Source organism: Oncorhynchus gorbuscha, linkage group LG15, assembly GCF_021184085.1.
Source record: "Oncorhynchus gorbuscha isolate QuinsamMale2020 ecotype Even-year linkage group LG15, OgorEven_v1.0, whole genome shotgun sequence".
NCBI lineage: Eukaryota > Metazoa > Chordata > Actinopteri > Salmoniformes > Salmonidae > Oncorhynchus > Oncorhynchus gorbuscha.
The window spans coordinates 72,596,790-72,616,666 of NC_060187.1; the positions used below are offsets into that span (position 1 = coordinate 72,596,790).

At 42.8% G+C, this 19,877-nt stretch overlaps 1 protein-coding gene across 2 annotated transcripts in view; it reads right to left on the bottom strand.

Annotated features, from left to right (window-relative positions):
• The window catches only part of ascc3 (activating signal cointegrator 1 complex subunit 3), a 186,751-nt gene that overhangs the window by 71,777 nt on the left and 95,097 nt on the right, over nt 1–19,877 (bottom strand). For both annotated transcript variants that reach the window (XM_046302709.1, XM_046302708.1), the window contains exon 15: nt 19,476–19,610. In XM_046302709.1, coding sequence (XP_046158665.1) covers nt 19,476–19,610 — 135 coding nt within the window. The remainder of the gene's footprint in view (nt 1–19,475; nt 19,611–19,877) is intronic.

Consider the following 19,877-nt stretch of genomic DNA (forward strand, 5'->3'; position numbering starts at 1 on the left):
ACTGAGGGGAGGAGGAGCGGAGGAGCTGACAGACTGAGCAGGGGGGCGGAGGAGCTGACGGACTGAGCGGGCGGGCGGAGGAGCTGACGGACTGAGCGGGGGGCGGAGGAGCTGACAGACTGAGCTGGTGGGGGGAGGAGCTGACAGACTAATGAGCGGACTGGGCGGGCGGAGGAGCTGACGGACTGAGCGGGCGGTGGGCGGAGGAGCGGAGGAGCTGACAGACTGAGCGGGCGGAGGGCTGACAGACTGAGCGGGCGGAGGAGCTGACAGACTGAGCGGGGGGGAGCTGACAGACTGAGCGGGCGGAGGAGCTGACAGACTGAGCGGGGGAGGGCTGACAGACTGAGCGGGCGGAGGAGCTGACAGACTGAGCGGGCGGAGGAGCTGACAGACTGAGCGGGCGGAGGAGCTGACAGACTGAGCGGGCGGAGGAGCTGACAGACTGAGCGGGCGGAGGAGCTGACAGACTGAGCGGGCGGAGGAGCTGACAGACTGAGCGGGCGGAGGAGCTGACAGACTGAGCGGGCGGAGGAGCTGACAGACTGAGCGGGCGGAGGAGCTGACAGACTGAGCGGGCGGAGGAGCTGACAGACTGAGCGGGCGGAGGAGCTGACAGACTGAGCGGGCGGAGGAGCTGACAGACTGAGCGGGCGGAGGAGCTGACAGACTGAGCGGGCGGAGGAGCTGACAGACTGAGCGGGCGGAGGAGCTGACAGACTGAGCGGGCGGAGGAGCTGACAGACTGAGCGGGCGGAGGAGCTGACAGACTGAGCGGGCGGAGGGGCAGGAGGAGGAGCTGACAGACTGAGCGGGCGGAGGAGCTGACAGACTGAGCGGGCGGAGGAGCTGACAGACTGAGCGGGCGGAGGAGCTGACAGACTGAGCGGGCGGAGGAGCTGACAGACTGAGCGGGCGGAGGAGCTGACAGACTGAGCGGGCGGAGGAGCTGACAGACTGAGCGGGCGGAGAGCTGAGACTGGGCGGGCGGAGGAGCTGACAGACTGAGCGGGCGGGGGGCGACAGACTGAGCGGGCGGAGAGCTGACAGACTGGGCGGGCGGAGGAGCTGACAGACTGAGCGGGCGGAGGAGCTGACAGACTGAGCGGGCGGAGAGCTGACAGACTGAGCGGGCGGAGGAGCTGACAGACTGAGCGGGCGGAGGAGCTGACAGACTGAGCGGGCGGAGGAGCTGACAGACTGAGCGGGCGGAGGAGCTGACAGACTGAGCGGGCGGAGGAGATGACAGACTGAGCGGGCGGGCGGAGGAGATGACAGACTGAGCGGGCGGGCGGAGGAGATGACAGACTGAGCGGGCGGGCGGAGGAGATGACAGACTGAGCGGGCGGAGGAGATGACAGACTGAGCGGGCGGAGGAGATGACAGACTGAGCGGGCGGAGGAGATGACAGATTGAGCGGGTGGGCGGAGGAGCTGACAGACTGAGCGGGCGGGCGGAGGAGCTGACAGACTGAGCGGGCGGAGGAGCTGACAGACTGAGCGGGCGGAGGAGATGACAGATTGAGCGGGTGGGCGGAGGAGATGACAGATTGAGCGGGTGGGCAGAGGAGCTGACAGACTGAGCGGGCGGGCGGAGGAGCTGACAGACTGAGCGGGCGGGCGGAGGAGCTGACAGACTTACAGCCACTTACTCACACTCTACTCCACTTTGGAGGGCTCTCTTTTTCCCCCTATCGTTCTTGCTCTTTCTCTCCCTTTGTGTGTCTGATCAAAACAATTCTGCTGGGTACAGTACATCCAGTACAGTATAAACAGTATGTAGGTCTATGTATGGGGTGGAGGGGTGTGTGTGTGCATGTGGCATGTGTTTACGTGCGTGAGTGAGTGAGAGCGAGCGAGCGAGCGAGTGAGAGAGAGAGTGAGAGTGAGTGAGTGAGAGAGAGAGAGAGAGAGAGAGAGAGAGAGAGAGAGAGAGAGAAGATGAAAGCCAGGCAGCCAGTGTGTGACAGCAGTTCTTTGTTTTCTCAGAGGGACACGGTGGGAGGCACAGCGGAACCACACACTCAACTCAGCCTTTTACAACCTGATGATGTAGCAATTAAACAGGACGACGAGAGAGTGGGTTGGTTTGCATGACCACGGTTACATGTTAGACCGGTCCCTCAGGCTACCAGACCACAAATGAGCTTTTACACTAAAATGTGTATTTTCCTTCGCAGAACTTTTCTTGCACCTGTCTGTCTATTTATCTACAGCACTGTATTACACATCCAGTCATCTTGTGGTTGTCAGTGTGTGAGTGTGTTACCTGTATCCGACTGTGTGTGCGTGTGTTTTCTCTGAGTGTGTTTCTGCCTCATTGCAGTTTATCACTCTTTAGTCTGCGCTATCAGCTTGGGCGTACAGTAGTGACAGATCGTCACGGCAACTCAGACATGTTCATAAGATCATCGGCGGTGTAAAAATAGCCCCAAACGAAGGCAAATATAGATATTAATGAGCGCGTTGAGGTCCTGTGTATCGGCAGGCGGGCGGCGTGGAGTCCCAGGTGGCCTAGCGTCTCCGCCGCGTCTGAACGTCTACAGAGCTAAACGCTTCCCTCCGACAGACACCCTGTCAACGCAGGACAGGACATGAAACCCCATCAAAGATACAGTACAGTGCAGAAGATGAAAGATACACTTCACCACCGCCACACCCCCCCTAGACTCCAGAGAGTGAGAGATAAAAAAAAAACAAGATGAGGGGGAGAGGAAGAGAGAGGGCTGGATAAGAGAGAAGGAAAGAGACAGTCATCATCCTTTCATCCACATCAATGGGCATCCATCCATCCACCCACCCATCGGAAATGCCTATTTCCTGTCTGCAGTCTACACTAGATCATCAGCACCTCTCAGTACCTCTCCACTAAATGAGGTTGGCCTTCGATACAAGTCAACATCTAAAACAAGCAGTAAACCACCCTGTCTACAGCTATACTGACTCAAACTGGCTCTCAGCACCATACAATAGACCTACACAATACATACTGGTGTACACGCCATAGACACCACTTCACTGACTAGAACAGATGGCTCTAAAGCCACGATGGACTCATGGCCATGGCTCTAAAACAGCTCAATCTGGGTTCACTGGGCTCAAAAGTAATACACTATATAGGGAATAGGGTGCCATTTGGGACTCATACCAAAAGAGGTGCGGAGGAGAGCTGTCCTTTCCTGCTGTACCCTAACCTGGCCACTAGGTGGCTCTTCATCCCCACAGCTGAGCCACTGTACTGTTTCTCTGGTGCTGGGTCGCTGTGACAGAGTACCTTTCATCTCACAGAGAGGACCCATCAAACTGGAGAGGACACGCTAGTGGGCTGTATGGGTGGAGTTCTCACACAGGCATACTCACCATGCACTCGTACACTGACACCACACACATATTATATGTGCACACACATGCGAGAGAACCCTTTTCAAAAGTAGTATGGCCAGGCCAACAGATGGTCTGACCATTTAAATGTTCCACTTAATGAGAAACTTTGACTCTTTCACTCTGATAGACATGATTTGCATAGACATGATGAACTAGCTCAATAAATAACCATTATTCCAGCAGCACTCTTTATTCTAGTGGCTGCATTAAGATATCTAAGCTAGATTGACAGCCTCTTCAACCCCCGAGTCAATTAATGAACATTATGAGAGAGAAAATATACTGGAATCACTTTTGACTTTTGAAAGGGTGGATAAATAATGCCAAATTATATAACTGACCTTAGAGGTGCTGTATACTCCACTACATATGCATACGGGAGATTAAAAATCACCTATAAATATTAATGTGGGCCAATTTCCCAGCACAAATAAGTCATGCATTATCTCTGTGTGGGCTTAGAGTGGAATCAGCCTCGTGCTCCCTTCCCCACTAATACAAGACTGACAGGTGCACGGACAAAGAGACAGACACGAGGACAGCAGGACAATGGAGGAGAGAGCTCAACTACTACTCTGGAGGTCCTTTGCTAACACTTCATTGTATGTTCTGCTTATTATCGTCTTAATAAGGCATTTGTAAATACTTTAACAATTAGAAGACTATAGCGTTTGTTGACACAGCATAAGTACATCTAAATGCACCCATTTATTACGCATAGCTTTAATCTGTATAAACCATGGAACAACCAGCTTTAATCTGTATAAACCATGGAACAACCAGGTTTAATCTGTATAAACCATGGAACAACCCGCTTTAATCATATACTGTATAAACCATGGAACAACCAGCTTTAATCTGTATAAACCATGGAACAACCCGCTTTAATCATATACTGTATAAACCATGGAACAACCAGCTTTAATCTGTATAAACCATGGAACAACCAGCTTTAATCTGTATAAACCATGGAACAACCCGCTTTAATCATATACTGTATAAACCATGGAACAACCAGCTTTAATCATATACTGTATAAACCATGGAACAACCTGCTTTAATCATATACTGTATAAACCATGGAATAACCAGCTTTAATCTGTATAAACCATGGAACAACCAGCTTTAATCTGTATAAACCATGGAACAACCCGCTTTAATCTGTATAAACCATGGAACAGCCCGCTTTAATCTGTATAAACCATGGAACAACCCGCTTTAATCTGTATAAACCATGGAATAACCCGCTTTAATCTGTATAAACCATGGAACAACCCGCTTTAATCATATACTGTATAAACCATGGAATAACCAGCTTTAATCTGTATAAATCATGGAACAACCCGCTTTAATCTGTATAAACCATGGAATAACCAGCTTTAATCTGTATAAACCATGGAACAACCAGCTTTAATCTGTATAAACCATTGAACAACCAGTTTTAATCTGTATAAACCATGGAACAACCCGCTTTAATCATATACTGTATAAACCATGGAATAACCAGCTTTAATCTGTATAAATCATGGAACAACCCGCTTTAATCTGTATAAACCATGGAATAACCAGCTTTAATCTGTATAAACCATGGAACAACCAGCTTTAATCTGTATAAACCATTGAACAACCAGTTTTAATCTGTATAAACCATGGAACAACCAGCTTTAATCTGTATAAACCATGGAACAACCCGCTTTAATCATATACTGTATAAACCATGGAATAACCAGCTTTAATCTGTATAAACCATGGAACAACCAGCTTTAATCTGTATAAACCATGGAATAACCAGCTTTAATCTGTATAAACAATGGAACAACCAGCTTTAATCTGTATAAACCATGAAACAACCAGCTTTAATCTGTATAAACAATGGAACAACCAGCTTTAATCTGTATAAACCATGAAACAACCAGCTTTAATCTGTATAAACAATGGAACAACCAGCTTTAATCTGTATAAACCATGAAACAACCAGCTTTAATCTGTATAAACCATGAAACAACCAGCTTTAATCTGTATAAACAATGGAACAACCAGCTTTAATCTGTATAAACCATGAAACAACCAGCTTTAATCTGTATAAACAATGGAACAACCAGCTTTAATCTGTATAAACCATGAAACAACCAGCTTTAATCTGTATAAACCATGAAACAACCAGCTTTAATCTGTATAAACCATGAAACAACCAGCTTTAATCTGTATAAACAATGGAACAACCAGCTTTAATCTGTATAAACCATGAAACAACCAGCTTTAATCTGTATAAACAATGGAACAACCAGCTTTAATCTGTATAAACCATGAAACAACCAGCTTTAATCTGTATAAACAATGGAACAACCAGCTTTAATCTGTATAAACCATGAAACAACCAGCTTTAATCTGTATAAACCATGAAACAACCAGCTTTAATCTGTATAAACCATGAAACAACCAGCTTTAATCTGTATAAACCATGGAACAACCAGCTTTAATCTGTATAAACCATGAAACAACCAGCTTTAATCTGTATAAACCATGAAACAACCAGCTTTAATCTGTATAAACCATGAAACAACCAGCTTTAATCTGTATAAACCATGAAACAACCAGCTTTAATCTGTATAAACCATGGAACAACCTGCTTTAATCTGTATAAACCATGGAATAACCAGCTTTAATCTGTATAAACCATGGAACAACCAGCTTTAATCTGTATAAACCATGGAACAACCCGCTTTAATCTGTATAAACCATGGAACAACCCGCTTTAATCTGTATAAACCATGGAACAACCCGCTTTAATCTGTATAAACCATGGAATAACCAGCTTTAATCTGTATAAACCATGGAACAACCCGCTTTAATCATATACTGTATAAAACATGGAATAACCAGCTTTAATCTGTATAAATCATGGAACAACCCGCTTTAATCTGTATAAACCATGGAATAACCAGCTTTAATCTGTATAAACCATGGAACAACCAGCTTTAATCTGTATAAACCATTGAACAACCAGTTTTAATCTGTATAAACCATGGAACAACCAGCTTTAATCTGTATAAACCATGGAACAACCCGCTTTAATCATATACTGTATAAACCATGGAATAACCAGCTTTAATCTGTATAAACCATGGAACAACCAGCTTTAATCTGTATAAACCATGGAATAACCAGCTTTAATCTGTATAAACAATGGAACAACCAGCTTTAATCTGTATAAACCATGAAACAACCAGCTTTAATCTGTATAAACAATGGAACAACCAGCTTTAATCTGTATAAACCATGAAACAACCAGCTTTAATCTGTATAAACCATGAAACAACCAGCTTTAATCTGTATAAACAATGGAACAACCAGCTTTAATCTGTATAAACCATGAAACAACCAGCTTTAATCTGTATAAACCATGAAACAACCAGCTTTAATCTGTATAAACCATGAAACAACCAGCTTTAATCTGTATAAACAATGGAACAACCAGCTTTAATCTGTATAAACCATGAAACAACCAGCTTTAATCTGTATAAACAATGGAACAACCAGCTTTAATCTGTATAAACCATGAAACAACCAGCTTTAATCTGTATAAACCATGAAACAACCAGCTTTAATCTGTATAAACCATGGAACAACCAGCTTTAATCTGTATAAACCATGAAACAACCAGCTTTAATCTGTATAAACCATGAAACAACCAGCTTTAATCTGTATAAACCATGAAACAACCAGCTTTAATCTGTATAAACCATGAAACAACCAGCTTTAATCTGTATAAACCATGAAACAACCAGCTTTAATCTGTATAAACCATGAAACAACCACCTTTAATCTGTATAAACAATGGAACAACCAGCTTTAATCTGTATAAACCATGAAACAACCAGCTTTAATCTGTATAAACAATGGAACAACCAGCTTTAATCTGTATAAACCATGAAACAACCAGCTTTAATCTGTATAAACCATGAAACAACCAGCTTTAATCTGTATAAACAATGGAACAACCATCTTTAATCTGTATAAACCATGAAACAACCAGCTTTAATCTGTATAAACAATGGAACAACCAGCTTTAATCTGTATAAACCATGAAACAACCAGCTTTAATCTGTATAAACCATGAAACAACCAGCTTTAATCTGTATAAACCATGGAACAACCAGCTTTAATCTGTATAAACCATGAAACAACCAGCTTTAATCTGTATAAACCATGAAACAACCAGCTTTAATCTGTATAAACCATGAAACAACCAGCTTTAATCTGTATAAACCATGAAACAACCAGCTTTAATCTGTATAAACCATGAAACAACCAGCTTTAATCTGTATAAACCATGAAACAACCACCTTTAATCTGTATAAACAATGGAACAACCAGCTTTAATCTGTATAAACCATGAAACAACCAGCTTTAATCTGTATAAACAATGGAACAACCAGCTTTAATCTGTATAAACCATGAAACAACCAGCTTTAATCTGTATAAACCATGAAACAACCAGCTTTAATCTGTATAAACAATGGAACAACCAGCTTTAATCTGTATAAACCATGAAACAACCAGCTTTAATCTGTATAAACAATGGAACAACCAGCTTTAATCTGTATAAACCATGAAACAACCAGCTTTAATCTGTATAAACCATGAAACAACCAGCTTTAATCTGCATAAACCATGAAACAACCAGCTTTAATCTGTATAAACCATGAAACAACCAGCTTTAATCTGTATAAACCATGAAACAACCAGCTTTAATCTGTATAAACCATGAAACAACCAGCTTTAATCTGTATAAACCATGAAACAACCAGCTTTAATCTGTATAAACCATGAAACAACCAGCTTTAATCTGTATAAACCATGGAACAACCAGCTTTAATCTGTATAAACCATGAAACAACCAGCTTTAATCTGTATAAACAATGGAACAACCAGCTTTGAGATGGCCGCCTCGCTTCGCGTTCCTAGGAAACTATGCAGTTTTTTGTTTTTTTTACGTGTTATTTCTTACATTAGTACCCCAGGTCATCTTAGGTTTCATTACATACAGTCGAGAAGAACTACTGAATATAAGATCAGCGTCAACTCACCATCAGTACGACCAAGAATATGTTTTCCGCGACGCGGATCCTGTGTTCTGCCTTACAAACAGGACAACGGAATGGATCGCATGCAGCGACCCAAGGAAACGACTCCGAAAAAGAGGGAAACGCGGCGGTGTTCTGGTCAGACTCCGGAAAAGGGCACATCGCGCACCACTTCCCAGTATTCTTCTTGCCAATGTCCAGTCTCTCGACAACAAGGTTGATGAAATCCGAGCAAGGGTGGCATTCCAGAGGGACATCAGAGACTGCAACGTTCTCTGCTTTACGGAGACATGGCTTACTGGGAAAACGCTATCCAGGGCGGTACAGCCAACGGGTTTCTCCACGCATCGCGCCGACAGAAACAAACATCTCTCTGGTAAGAAGAGTGGAGGGGGCGTATGCCTCATGACTAACGGGACATGGTGTGATGAAGAAAACATACAGGAAATCAAATCCTTCTGTTCACCTGATTTAGAATTCCTCACAATCAAATGTAGACCGCATTATCTTCCAAGAGAATTCTCTTCGATTATAATCACAGCCGTATATATCCCCCCCCAAGCAGACACATCGATGGCTCTGAACAAACTTTATTTAACTCTTTGCAAACTGGAAAACATTTATCCGGAGGCTGCATTCATTGTAGCTGGGGATTTTAACAAAGCCAATCTGAAAACAAGACTCCCTAAATTTTATCAGCATATCGATTGCGCAACCAGGGGTGGTAAAACCTTGGATCATTGTTACTCTAACTTCCGCGACGCATATAAGGCCCTGCCCCGCCCCCCTTTCGGAAAAGCTGACCACGACTCCATTTTGCTGATCCCTGCCTACAGACAGAAATTAAAACAAGAGGCTCCCACGCTGAGGTCTGTCCAACGCTGGTCAGAACAAGCTGACTCTACACTCCAAGACTGCTTCCATCACGTGGACTGGGACATGTTTCGTATTGCGTCAGATGGGAATATTGACGAATACGCTGATTCGGTGTGCGAGTTCATTAGAACGTGCGTCGAAGATGTCGTTCCCATAGCAACGATAAAAACATTCCCTAACCAGAAACCGTGGATTGATGGCAGCATTCGCGTGAAACTGAAAGCGCGAACCACTGCTTTTAATCAGGGCAAGGTGTCTGGCAACATGACTGAATACAAACAGTGCAGCTATTCCCTCCGTAAGGCTATCAAACAAGCTAAGCGTCAGTACAGAGACAAAGTGGAATCTCAATTCAATGGCTCAGACACAAGAGGCATGTGGCAGGGTCTACAGTCAATCACGGACTACAAGATGAAATCCAGCCCAGTCACGGACCAGGATGTCTTGCTCCCAGGCAGACTAAATAACTTTTTGCCCGCTTTGAGGACAATACAGTGCCACTGACACGGCCTGCAACGGAAACATGCAGTCTCTCCTTCACTGCAGCCGAGGTGAGTAAGACATTTAAACGTGTTAACCCTCGCAAGGCTGCAGGCCCAGACGGCATCCCCAGCCGCGCCCTCCGAGCATGCGCAGACCAGCTGGCCGGTGTGTTTACGGACATATTCAATCAATCCCTATACCAGTCTGCTGTTCCCACATGCTTCAAGAGGGCCACCATTGTTCCTGTTCCCAAGAAAGCTAAGGTAACTGAGCTAAACGACTACCGCCCCGCCCCGTAGCACTCACTTCCGTCATCATGAAGTGCTTTGAGAGACTAGTCAAGGACCATATCACCTCCACCCTACCCGACACCCTAGACCCACTCCAATTTGCTTACCGCCCAAATAGGTCCACAGACGATGCAATCTCAACCACACTGCACACTGCCCTAACCCACCTGGACAAGAGGAATACCTATGTGAGAATGCTGTTCATCGACTACAGCTCGGCATTCAACACCATAGTACCCTCCAAGCTCGTCATCAAGCTCGAGACCCTGGGTCTCGACCCCGCCCTGTGCAACTGGGTACTGGACTTCCTGACGGGCCGCCCCAGGTGGTGAGGGTAGGCAACAACATCTCCTCCCCGCTGATCCTCAACATGGGGGCCCCACAAGGGTGCGTTCTGAGCCCTCTCCTGTACTCCCTGTTCACCCACGACTGCGTGGCCACGCACGCCTCCAACTCAATCATCAAGTTTGCGGACGACACAACAGTGGTAGGCTTGATTACCAACAACGACGAGACGGCCTACAGGGAGGAGGTGAGGGCCCTCGGAGTGTGGTGTCAGGAAAATAACCTCACACTCAACGTCAACAAAACTAAGGAGATGATTGTGGACTTCAGGAAACAGCAGAGGGAACACCCCCTATCCACATCGATGGAACAGTAGTGGAGAGGGTAGCTAGTTTTAAGTTCCTCGGCATACACATCACAGACAAACTGAATTGGTCCACTCACACTGACAGCGTCGTGAAGAAGGCGCAGCAGCGCCTATTCAACCTCAGGAGGCTGAAGAAATTCGGCTTGTCACCAAAAGCACTCACAAACTTCTACAGATGCACAATCGAGAGCATCCTGGCGGGCTGTATCACCGCCTGGTACGGCAACTGCTCCGCCCTCAACCGTAAGGCTCTCCAGAGGGTAGTGAGGACTGCACAACGCATCACCGGGGGCAAACTACCTGCCCTCCAGGACACCTACACCACCCGTTGTTACAGGAAGGCCATAAAGATCATCAAGGACATCAACCACCCGAACCACTGCCTGTTCACCCCGCTATCATCCAGAAGGCGAGGTCAGTACAGGTGCATCAAAGCTGGGACCGAGAGACTGAAAAACAGCTTCTATCTCAAGGCCATCAGACTGTTAAACAGCCACCACTAACACTGAGTGGCTGCTGCCAACACACTGTCATTGACACTGACCCAACTCCAGCCATTTTAATAATGGGAATTGATGGGAAATGATGTAAATATATCACTAGCCACTTTAAACAATGCTACCTTATATAATGTTACTTACCCTACATTATTCATCTCATATGCATATGTATATACTGTACTCTACATCATCGACTGCATCCTTATGTAACACATGTATCACTAGCCACTTTAACTATGCCACTTTGTTTACTTTGTCTACACACTCATCTCATATGTATATACTGTACTCGATACCATCTACTGTATGCTGCTCTGTACCATCACTCATTCATATATCCTTATGTACATGTTCCTTATCCCCTTACACTGTGTATAAGACAGTAGTTTTGGAATTGTTAGTTAGATTACTTGTTGGTTATCACTGCATTGTCGGAACTAGAAGCACAAGCATTTCGCTACACTCGCATTAACATCTGCTAACCATGTGTATGTGACAAATAAAATTTGATTTGATTTGATTTGAATCTGTATAAACCATGGAACAACCAGCTTTAATCTGTATAAACCATGAAACAACCAGCTTTAATCTGTATAAACCATGAAACAACCAGCTTTAATCTGTATAAACCATGAAACAACCAGCTTTAATCTGTATAAACCATGAAACAACCAGCTTTAATCTGTATAAACCATGAAACAACCAGCTTTAATCTGTATAAACCATGGAACAACCAGCTTTAATCTGTATAAACCATGGAACAACCAGCTTTAATCTGTATAAACCATGAAACAACCAGCTTTAATCTGTATAAACCATGGAACAACCAGCTTTAATCTGTATAAACCATGAAACAACCAGCTTTAATCTGTATAAACCATGGAACAACCAGCTTTAATCTGTATAAACCATGGAACAACCAGCTTTAATCTGTATAAACCATGAAACAACCAGCTTTAATCTGTATAAACCATGAAACAACCAGCTTTAATCTGTATAAACCATGGAACAACCAGCTTTAATCTGTATAAACCATGAAACAACCAGCTTTAATCTATATAAACAATGGAACAACCAGCTTTAATCTGTATAAACAATGGAACAACCAGCTTTAATCTGTATAAACCATGAAACAACCAGCTTTAATCTGTATAAACCATGAAACAACCAGCTTTAATCTGTATAAACCATGAAACAACCAGCTTTAATCTGTATAAACCATGAAACAACCAGCTTTAATCTGTATAAACCATGAAACAACCAGCTTTAATCTGTATAAACCATGAAACAACCAGCTTTAATCTGTATAAACCATGGAACAACCCGCTTTAATCTGTATAAACCATGGAACAACCCGCTTTAATCTGTATAAACCATGGAACAACCCGCTTTAATCTGTATAAACCATGGAATAACCAGCTTTAATCTGTATAAATCATGGAACAACCCGCTTTAATCTGTATAAACCATGGAATAACCAGCTTTAATCTGTATAAACCATGGAACAACCAGCTTTAATCTGTATAAACCATTGAACAACCAGTTTTAATCTGTATAAACCATGGAACAACCCGCTTTAATCATATACTGTATAAACCATGGAATAACCAGCTTTAATCTGTATAAATCATGGAACAACCCGCTTTAATCTGTATAAACCATGGAATAACCAGCTTTAATCTGTATAAACCATGGAACAACCAGCTTTAATCTGTATAAACCATTGAACAACCAGTTTTAATCTGTATAAACCATGGAACAACCAGCTTTAATCTGTATAAACCATGGAACAACCAGCTTTAATCTGTATAAACCATGGAACAACCAGCTTTAATCTGTATAAACCATGAAACAACCAGCTTTAATCTGTATAAACCATGAAACAACCAGCTTTAATCTGTATACACCATGAAACAACCAGCTTTAATCTGTATAAACAATGGAACAACCAGCTTTAATCTGTATAAACCATGAAACAACCAGCTTTAATCTGTATAAACAATGGAACAACCAGCTTTAATCTGTATAAACCATGAAACAACCAGCTTTAATCTGTATAAACAATGGAACAACCAGCTTTAATCTGTATAAACCATGAAACAACCAGCTTTAATCTGTATAAACCATGAAACAACCAGCTTTAATCTGTATAAACCATGGAACAACCAGCTTTAATCTGTATAAACCATGAAACAACCAGCTTTAATCTGTATAAACCATGAAACAACCAGCTTTAATCTGTATAAACCATGAAACAACCAGCTTTAATCTGTATAAACCATGAAACAACCAGCTTTAATCTGTATAAACCATGAAACAACCAGCTTTAATCTGTATAAACCATGGAACAACCTGCTTTAATCATATACTGTATAAACCATGGAATAACCAGCTTTAATCTGTATAAACCATGGAACAACCAGCTTTAATCTGTATAAACCATGGAACAACCCGCTTTAATCTGTATAAACCATGGAACAACCCGCTTTAATCTGTATAAACCATGGAACAACCCGCTTTAATCTGTATAAACCATGGAATAACCAGCTTTAATCTGTATAAACCATGAAACAACCAGCTTTAATCTGTATAAACCATGAAACAACCAGCTTTAATCTGTATAAACCATGAAACAACCAGCTTTAATCTGTATAAACCATGGAACAACCAGCTTTAATCTGTATAAACCATGAAACAACCAGCTTTAATCTGTATAAACAATGGAACAACCAGCTTTAATCTGTATAAACCATGAAACAACCAGCTTTAATCTGTATAAACAATGGAACAACCAGCTTTAATCTGTATAAACCATGAAACAACCAGCTTTAATCTGTATAAACCATGAAACAACCAGCTTTAATCTGTATAAACCATGAAACAACCAGCTTTAATCTGTATAAACCATGAAACAACCAGCTTTAATCTGTATAAACCATGGAACAACCAGCTTTAATCTGTATAAACCATGGAACAACCAGCTTTAATCTGTATAAACAATGGAACAACCAGCTTTAATCTGTATAAACCATGGAACAACCAGCTTTAATCTGTATAAACCATGAAACAACCAGCTTTAATCTGTATAAACCATGGAACAACCAGCTTTAATCTGTATAAACCATGGAACAACCAGCTTTAATCTGTATAAACCATGAAACAACCAGCTTTAATCTGTATAAACCATGAAACAACCAGCTTTAATCTGTATAAACCATGGAACAACCAGCTTTAATCTGTATAAACCATGAAACAACCAGCTTTAATCTGTATAAACAATGGAACAACCAGCTTTAATCTGTATAAACAATGGAACAACCAGCTTTAATCTGTATAAACCATGAAACAACCAGCTTTAATCTGTATAAACCATGAAACAACCAGCTTTAATCTGTATAAACCATGAAACAACCAGCTTTAATCTGTATAAACCATGAAACAACCAGCTTTAATCTGTATAAACCATGAAACAACCAGCTTTAATCTGTATAAACCATGGAACAACCCGCTTTAATCTGTATAAACCATGGAACAACCCGCTTTAATCTGTATAAACCATGGAACAACCCGCTTTAATCTGTATAAACCATGGAATAACCAGCTTTAATCTGTATAAACCATGGAACAACCCGCTTTAATCATATACTGTATAAACCATGGAACAAACAGCTTTAATCTGTATAAACCATGAAACAACCAGCTTTAATCTGTATAAACAATGGAACAACCAGCTTTAATCTGTATAAACCATGAAACAACCAGCTTTAATCTGTATAAACAATGGAACAACCAGCTTTAATCTGTATAAACCATGAAACAACCAGCTTTAATCTGTATAAACAATGGAACAACCAGCTTTAATCTGTATAAACCATGGAACAACCAGCATTAATCTGTATAAACCATGGAACAAACAGCTTTAATCTGTATAAACCATGGAACAACCCGCTTTAATCATATACTGTATGAACCATGGAACAACCCGCTTTAATCATATACTGTATAAACCATGGAACAAACAGCTTTAATCATATACTGTATAAACCATGGAACAAACAGCTTTAATCATATACTGTATAAACCATGGAACAAACAGCTTTAATCATATACTGTATAAACCATGGAACAAACAGCTTTAATCATATACTGTATAAACCATGGAACAAACAGCTTTAATCATATACTGTATAAACCATGGAGCAAACAGCTTTAATCATATACTGTATAAACCATGGAACAACAAGCTTTAATCATATACTGATGTCTATTTCTGATGTCTTACATGTATCATAAACAACAGATAATTAAGTGTATTATTGTGCTTCACACAATTAAATATATATATTCCCAGGCATACACACACTATCTTCAACTAATTCATATCCATTCTGTCAAACCAGGCCACGACATAATCTCTCATGTGCATTTGCGGATTTACAAAGCGTGAAAAGTGATATGATTTGTATATTTATACATTTCCCCATATAAATAGGAGGGAAGATTAGAGGCACATCAATCTTGGGCCGGCCCCAAAGGAATAAAGGAATAAAGGAAAGGTTAGTGTAGATCTCTTTTCTTTGTTCTCTATTTTCTCTGAGTTCTCTCTCTGTTTCAATCTCTCTCTCTCTCTCTCTCTCTCTCTCTCTCTCTCTCTCTCTCTCTCTCTCTCTCTCTCTCTCTCTCTCTCTCTCTCTCTCTCTCTCTCTCTCTCTCTCTCTCTCTCTCTCTCTCTCTCTCTCTCTCTCTCTCTCTCTCTCTCTCTCTCTCTCTCTCTCTCTCTCTCTCTCTCTCTCTCTCTCTCTCTCTCTCTCTACGGAGAGACATACAGTCTGACTAACCGTGGTCCTTTGAGGACTGCTGCAGATACACCCCTGTGTACTCTCCGTGCACTCACACCATTACTTAAGAGTGTGTGTGCGCACAACACATGCACGCACACACAAAAAGACACACACAGTGAGAATGCGGTCCATGCCGTAGCCCCAGTGGTAGAGTAGTGTGAGGTGGAGAGGAGCAGAGTGACTTTCAGAAATCACTGAGGGGGCAGCAGGCCAACCCTGACACTGGTCTGTCTGTGTGTGTGTGTGTGTGTGTGTGTGTGTGTGTGTGTGTGTGTGTGTGTGTGTGTGTGTGTGTGTGTGTGTGTGTGTGTGCACGCACAGCTGTCTATTGATCCCTGTCTTGTGTGATTGACTGTAGCCATGGGCTCAAGATGAATAGAATCAATCATGACCAACAGGTTCTGACCAGCAGGTTCTGACCAGCAGGTTCCGATCATACGCTCCTCTACCTGGACAAGAAATAGTGAGTCTGGTTGGGTCCAACTGGACTAGAGCATGGGCCAAGCTACACACACAGAGACCCATTTAAATGACTATAGCATGCTAATTTCACATTTTATGGCTACACACCATAAACTAGACCGTCTGTCTACATTTGTAGGTGTGTAGGTTTGTCTGCCTGCCGGTCTGTCTGCCTGCCTGCCAGTCTGTCTGCCCGCCGGTCTGTCTGCCCGCCTCGGTCTTCATCTTCAACCAGAACTCTACAGGTTAAATATCAGTACTGTCCTCCTCAAGCACATTCAACACCTGTGCTGTTCTTATTCAGTAGATAAAACACTTAGACAACACACGCCGAGTGACAGAGCTCCACTTCACTTCCCTGGCCTGTTAATTGGCCTGTATCTGAGTGCTGTAAGGTTTGTTCATGGTATCTACGGGGGCAGAGCGGGCCTCTGACTCTCACACACATCCTTCCTCTTTGTTTACAGCTCTCCCCCTAGGAACCCACTCTAAAGAGGTGCCTGACCTCAATTTCTCTCACTTTCCTCTCCTTTAAATCTCATGAATAAATGCTCATAAATAACTGTGTTTGTCTGTAGCCTGAGCCAAAGAGGAGAGCCAGCCTAGGAGCGCACAGCCACTTTACAGTACACACAGTAACTTTAGTACACTGGAGTCCATTGTTACAGTAACTTTAGTACACTCTCCAGTAGTCTGGAGTCTACAGATACAGTAACTTTAGTACACACTCCAGTAGACTGGAGTCCATTGTTACAGTAACTTTAGTACACTCTCCAGTAGACTGGAGTCTATAGTTACAGTAACTTTAGTACACTCCTCTCCAGTAGACTGGAGTACATTGTTACAGTAACTTTAGTACACTCTCCAGTAGACTGGAGTACATTGTTACAGTAACTTTAGTACACTCTCCAGTCGACTGGAGTCTACAGATACAGTAACTTTAGTACACTCTCCAGTAGTCTGGAGTCTATAGTTACAGTTACTTTAGTACACTCTCTAGTAGACTGGAGTCTACAGATACAGTAACTTTAGTACACTCTCTAGTAGACTGGAGTCTACAGATACAGTAACTTTAGTACACTCTCCAGTAGACTGGAGTACATTGTTACAGTAACTTTAGTACACTCTCCAGTAGACTGGAGTACATTGTTACAGTAACTTTAGTACACTCTCCAGTCGACTGGAGTCTACAGATACAGTAACTTTAGTACACTCTCCAGTCGACTGGAGTCTACAGATACAGTAACTTTAGTACACTCTCCAGTAGACTGGAGTCTACAGATACAGTTACTTTAGTACACTCTCCAGTAGACTGGAGTCTACAGATAGTTATTTAAGTACACTCTCCAGTAGACTGGAGTCTACAGATAGTTACTTTAGTACACTCTCCAGTAGTCTGGAGTCTACAGATACAGTTACTTTAGTACACTCTCCAGTAGTCTGGAGTCTACAGATACAGTAACTTTAGTACACTCTCCAGTCGACTGGAGTCTACAGATACAGTTATTTTAGTACACTCTCCAGTAGACTGGAGTCTACAGATAGTTACTTTAGTACACTCTCCAGTAGTCTGGAGTCTACAGTTACAGTTACTTTAGTACACTCTCCAGTAGTCTGGAGTCTACAGATACAGTTACTTTAGTACACTCTCCAGTCGACTGGAGTCTACAGATACAGTAACTTTAGTACACTCTCCAGTCGACTGGAGTCTACAGATACAGTAACTTTAGTACACTCTCCAGTCGACTGGAGTCTACAGATAGTTACTTTAGTACACTCTCCAGTAGACTGGAGTCTACAGATACAGTAACTTTAGTACACTCTCCAGTAGTCTGGAGTCTATAGTTACAGTTACTTTAGTACACTCTCCAGTAGTCTGGAGTCTATAGTTACAGTTACTTTAGTACACTCTCCAGTAGACTGGAGTCCATTGTTACAGTAACTTTAGTACACTCTCCAGTAGACTGGAGTCTATAGTTACAGTTACTTTAGTACACTCTCCAGTAGTCTGGAGTCTATAGTTAGTTACTTTAGTACACTCTCCAGTAGACTGGAGTCTATAGTTACAGTAACTTTAGTACACTCTCCAGTAGACTGGAGTCTATAGTTACAGTAACTTTAGTACACACTCCAGTAGACTGGAGTCCATTGTTAGTTACTTTAGTACACTCTCCAGTAGACTGGAGTCTACAGATACAGTTACTTTAGTACACTCTCCAGTAGTCTGGAGTCTACAGATACAGTTACTTTAGTACACTCTCCAGTAGTCTGGAGTCTACAGATACAGTTACTTTAGTACACTCTCCAGTAGACTGGAGTCTATAGTTACAGTTACTTTAGTACACTCAAACACTATTACGATAAACAGGGGTAGGAGTAACAGTCTACAGCAGTGGTGCACTGAATTGAGTCAACACTGTCTAGAAGAATGGTGATTAGTGTGTGTGTCCAGGTATAGTAACATAGATTACCTTTATCTAACGTGAACTCATGTAAGCCTCTTAACCCTGGCACACTGTACCTGGGCTCCATGTAAAGACTCAGATGGTCCTGACAATCCGTGCAGCCAACACTATCTCACGTCTACTCCTAACCAGTAGTTACTCCAAACCCACGTCTACTCCTAACCCACGTCTACTCCTAACCAGTAGTCTACTCCTAACCCACGTCTACTCCTAACCCACGTCTACTCCTAACCCACGTCTACTCCTAACCCACGTCTACTCCTAACCCACGTCTACTCCTAACCCACGTCTACTCCTAACCCACGTCTACTCCTAACCCACGTCTACTCCTAACCCACGTCTACTCCTAACCCACGTCTACTCCTAACCCACGTCTACTCCTAACCCACGTCTACTCCTCACCTGAAACAGAAATAAACCAACGTTTGTTCCTTACTGATTTCTCACACTGGCCGTAGTCAGGTCCATGGTCTGGCTGGAAGAAGGAAGATTCTCCCCGGTTCTTAGCCATCTCGATCAGCCCCATGGCTGTCCTCACCGTGGCATTACGAGCGTGGACAAACACCATCACCTGGGTCACACAGAGAACAGAGACACAGGTCAGTCTGGGTCAAAGGGGAAAAGACAGAGGACGGAGAGAAGTCAGTCTTGAGCATAGACAAACACCATCACCTGGAAGACGCAAAGAACACAGACACAGATCAGTCTGGGGTCAAAGGTCAAAACACAGAGAAATAGAGGTAGAGGTCAACCCATACTGTTTGCTACAACATTCCTCTCATCTAAAAGCACTACTGTGCAGTGTTGTTCCTTGCCACAATAAAGATCCATTGTGACT